The sequence below is a fragment of the Penaeus vannamei genome, chromosome 2, assembly GCF_042767895.1.
Source record: "Penaeus vannamei isolate JL-2024 chromosome 2, ASM4276789v1, whole genome shotgun sequence".
In the NCBI taxonomy this organism is placed as follows: Eukaryota; Metazoa; Arthropoda; class Malacostraca; order Decapoda; family Penaeidae; genus Penaeus; species Penaeus vannamei.
The window spans coordinates 33837336-33842335 of NC_091550.1; the positions used below are offsets into that span (position 1 = coordinate 33837336).

General features: G+C 34.9%; 1 protein-coding gene across 7 annotated transcripts in view; it reads left to right on the forward strand.

Moving 5' to 3' along the window:
* ACC (acetyl-CoA carboxylase) overlaps nt 1-5000 on the forward strand; it is a 45733-nt gene that overhangs the window by 26314 nt on the left and 14419 nt on the right. For all 7 annotated transcript variants that reach the window (XM_070132295.1, XM_070132322.1, XM_070132318.1 and 4 more), the window contains 7 exons: nt 497-692; nt 1028-1128; nt 2500-2661; nt 2763-2870; nt 2983-3103; nt 3326-3534; nt 4886-5000. The exon at nt 4886-5000 is cut by the window's right edge and continues 29 nt beyond it. In XM_070132295.1, coding sequence (XP_069988396.1) covers nt 497-692; nt 1028-1128; nt 2500-2661; nt 2763-2870; nt 2983-3103; nt 3326-3534; nt 4886-5000 — 1012 coding nt within the window. The remainder of the gene's footprint in view (nt 1-496; nt 693-1027; nt 1129-2499; nt 2662-2762; nt 2871-2982; nt 3104-3325; nt 3535-4885) is intronic.

Below are 5000 nucleotides of genomic sequence, written 5' to 3' on the forward strand. Positions count from 1 at the left end.
CTCTTTGTAGCAAATTTGATAATTGATTTTGATATATTAGTAGAATGCATCACTAGATTTTTATTTGAGTAGTAATGATTTGATTGTCAATCACTTCAGAAAATGGTATCCAATGTAGGGATACATTTGAATTTGTGTGCTCTTTGAGGTGATTTTTATGTGTAATAATTAATTGTTTTAGTTATTTTTAGTGTTTACAAAGGTAACTTGTGTAATACTTTGTCATACTTATACTTATGGCATTTATTTTTTTTATATGAATACTTTACAATAAAGTCATGCCACATGCACTTACCATTCACATTTATGTAACTGTTTATAAACACCTATTATTTATGAGAATGAACTAGCCTACATTTTTTTCCATCCTTGGTCCAAATATTTGAATTTCTATATTCTTCATTATTACCTTACACTTACTCCTCTGTGTACATTTTCTTCTGGTTCTCAGTCTTCTGCTAACAGTATGCCTAATTTTGCTAATGACCTTTGGCAGATCAAGTTCGAGGGCTTTGGGGCTCGGCAGGGACCCCTCCATGGTCTTCCCATCTCCACTCCCTACATGACGAAGGACTACCTCCAGCTTAAGAGGTTCCAAGCACAAACCAACGGCACAACATACGTGTACGACTTCCCAGAGATGTTCCGACAGGCCCTGGAGAGGGTATGGGAAGAGTACTTGACAGAGAGGGGTATGTTAAGACATTGGTCTGTTAAGTCTTTGTGGAATGCTTGATTATACATGTAACTTTTTACTGTTATGTGTATAATCTAAGTGTATGGAAATATTTGTTGCTACTTGTTGTAGATAGTATTATGTCATAATTTTGTGGGTTTCAGAAATATTTGAAATACCCAAGTTTAAGCTTTAATGGCAGTAACATTGTATTTCAATTTTTTTTGTAAAGCATTTGAACTGACAAAGTTGCTGTTATTAGACAATGGTCATTTTATTAATTCTATATAATTACCTTCATCATTGTTTTTATGATCACCACCATAACTGTCTTGATTTCTCATTCCTTAGGTGGAGGTGAAGTCCCAAGTCATTTAATGAGCATAGTTGAGTTAGTTTTGGATCAAGAGGACCAGCTGGTAGAGGAGAAGAGGTTGCCAGGAGAGAATAATGTGAGTGTCATGCTATTTTTTTCTTTTACTTTTCATGATAGCCTTTGTTATGCACTTTAATTAGTAGGAGTTGGTATTACTGTTTTGTTTTGTTTTAGTTCCTAGGATACCATTTTTTCTTCCATATTATCTCTCCCTCTCTAATATTTACAATTTTGATTTTCAGTTGTGATTGTAATCCTCCTTGTGAAAGGTCATAAATTATGTACATGATCAATGCTAAATGAAGTCATTTGAGTATTATCAGTGGATAAAAATGTCTGCCTGTAGATCTAATAAAAGAAATATGTATAAAACATGAAAGATCTTAAGACTTTTAAGGTATTTTGTTGTTTCATTTCCTACTAGGGTAGTAGTAGCAGTAGTTATTTTATGATTACAGAGTGAGTGTAGATGTACAGAAGGCAGAGTTTTCAGAAGAAAAAATGAAGATGAAAGGATCAAGTCATGTATTTGGGCCTGTAATAAGGAGGTATCCTGTTTTACCCAAAACTTTTTTGTTTGTTTGTTCCTTTGTAGGTTACAACATTTAACATCAAAGTAGTACCAAAGTACCTGAAAAAAACAACTGCACTGCAAAAGGTTTATTCAATGAAAGTTGAATAGACTTTGGTACTTCAAATCTGAGTAGTGTTGCCACTCATTCATCCTTGGTGTTCTTTATTGTATTTGTTATTATACCCATTCATTAATTTCTGTATTTTGCTGCAATAGCAGTGAAATCTTTACTTTCATTTCGCTTTAAATTTTTAGATTCTTCAGGCTTGTAAGTACAGAAGGATTATTATCATAAAACATATTCATAAAGAATTCTTAGTTTCTTAGTTGGAAATTGTTGTAGGTGTGATTCTTTGTATGATTATATACATACCTTCAAGACACGCACATACTCACGCACACACCCACACACCCACACACATACACAAAAGCTCACACACACACACACACACACACACACACACACACACACACACACACACACACACACACACACACACACACACACACACACACACACACACACACACACACACACACACACACACACACACACACACACACACACACACACACACACACACACACACACACACACACACACACACACACACACACACACACACACACACACACACACACACATTGCTTTGTAGTTTTATTTTTTATTTACTTTGATAAATTTTCCAGCATGCACTATGTGATTGGGAATATAAAAACTTTTTTATATTTTGAGTTGAGATCTCCCAAAGCAGTTGCAGCAACACCCATGGTAGAATAATGTTGCAAACATCAGTATAAATCTGTTGTTTAATGATTATCTATGAAGATGTTTAAATCTGTTGAAAATATGATATTTTGTTGCCTTGCCAGATTGGTATGGTTGCCTGGCGGATGACATTACATACACCAGAGTATCCTGATGGCCGTGACATCATTGTCATCTGTAACGACATCACTTACCAAATTGGATCCTTTGGCCCGCATGAGGACATTTTGTTCCTCAAAGCCTCGCAGTTTGCTAGGCACCATAAGGTTTGTTTCCCTCTGTTATTGTTATTCAGAAAGGATTATACTATTTTTTGTTTATTTTCATTTCAGTTTTGCACCACTGATATATGTTTTTATGTCAACAGATACCAAGGATTTATATTGCTGCAAACTCTGGTGCTCGTATTGGACTTGCAGAAGAAATCAAGCATCTTTTCAGGGTTGCATGGGAAGATCCATCAGAGCCAGACAAGGTATGGTTTTGCAATTAATTGTTCTTACAGATGAAAGTGCCTTTTTATCTGAATTGCTCTAAGGTTTTGATAGATTTATGTATGACTTCTATTCTCAATTACTGTTTTTCAGGGCTTTAAATATCTGTATCTGACTCCTGAAGATTTTAAGAAGATATCAGCTCTAGACTCCATCCATGCAGAACTCATAGATGATAATGGGGAGGCTCGGTATAAAGTCAATCACATTATTGGTAAGCTTCTCCTGTTATGTGTTTGAGGATTATCATCAATAGAAGTATATGAAAAGTTATATCTATATTATTTTTAGGCGTTAGACATTCTTTAATCATGATACTACTAGTTCTGATTTATGTGTTACTTGATATATTTATTATTGGGTGAATAGATAGATAGATGACATTTATATAACTAAGGTAACTATCATTACTATTTTCTTTATTTCATATTTTCAGGAAAAGATGATGGCCTTGGTGTTGAGAATCTTCGTCACTCAGGTATGATAGCTGGTGAGACATCACAGGCGTACAGGGAAATCGCAACCTACTCCATGGTCACTTGCCGTGCCATTGGCATTGGTGCCTACTTGGTGCGGCTGGGACAGAGAGTGGTCCAGGTGGAGTCCTCTCATATCATCCTTACTGGCTTTGGAGCTCTGAACAAGGTAAGAACACAAAGGCAAAGTTCTTTTTTCAGACAAGTCATGTTGTGATTGTGTTTGTGGGGAAAGATGTAACATATGATGGGTAACTGAAATAAACAGATGAACAAGTAATTATTGAGTTGTTGCATTACTTTTTAACAAGGCTGTGGTACACTTGAAAGGTTAGTGATACTTCACTTGAGGGGACTGGATACAACTAGAATTTAAAAAATTAGTGAAGACGAAATTTTTCAGATGAATAGACACTTATGTTCCTAACTTTTTGTAGGAATAAGAAGAATAATGTTGTGAAGTAATGACATCCTTTCATACTACGTCGCTTAATCTCATATAGCAACTTCGATAATGAAAATATAGTTTTCAGACTATTTGTCATCTATTACTAATAACTCCTTCACTTTGTTGAAAATATCTCTTCATTTGTCCTTCACTAATGTATAAACCAGTATACGTCAAAATGGTCAAAGGAAAGCATAATGATATTTGATTTTCTACAAATTCAACAAAAGCAAAATTAAATATTGGAGATACAGCTTTAAAGATTGATGGTTGTATGTGTCTTATTTCTTTCCTGAAATCCAAGATTTTCTTATGTTGTACCCATAAAATCAGCAAAATATTTCATTTACTGGTACTATACTTGTAGGATTACCTATCAAAAGTCTCATATGCAACACCACCCGAAAATTGCATTATTGGAAAGATGTTTTGTTTTACCAGCATTGGGAACCTCTTTCCTAAGTAGTCGGTTATTGCCACCTCCATAATATTATATCTAGGATGGGAGCACCATACTTCAGGGCAACAACAACAAAAAAAAGAACAAAACTGTGAACTTAAATGTTCTGACCTCTACATTGCCAAGGCTTGCGAGACACTAAGCTCACAACATCAGTGGCTTAACAATTTGTTGGTACCACATGTATGATAATATCTAGATATATTAGGAATAAACCCATTTAATACAGAAATTTAGGTAAGAATTGCTATTATTCTGCAAACACAGTATATCTGGAATCATGAAGTTTCTTTTTGGTACAGGCGACGTTGTTGCTTTAAACCGCCCTAGACATTTACACTGCACGCAGGAAGATTTTAAACTTATGTTTGAAATACATTATTTCAACCCAAAGTGTCACCAGCCATCTTAAGGCAATATATCCAAATGATATTTTGTAGTTTATTTCATTATCATCACTAACCTGTCAGTTATCAAGTAGTTATCATCACCAATCTATTACCCCATCAGCTGTCATCACTCTATTTAAGATCATAAATATTTAAAGAAGTAATTTAAGTTTTCCAACATTCTTCTGGTATCTGAAGAGATAATTTATATTTAACCCCACAGCTACTAGGTCGTGAAGTGTACAGCAGCAACTCACAATTAGGTGGCGTTCAGATCATGCACAACAATGGTGTTTCCCATGATGTTGCACCAAACGACTTAGAGGGAATCCATACTA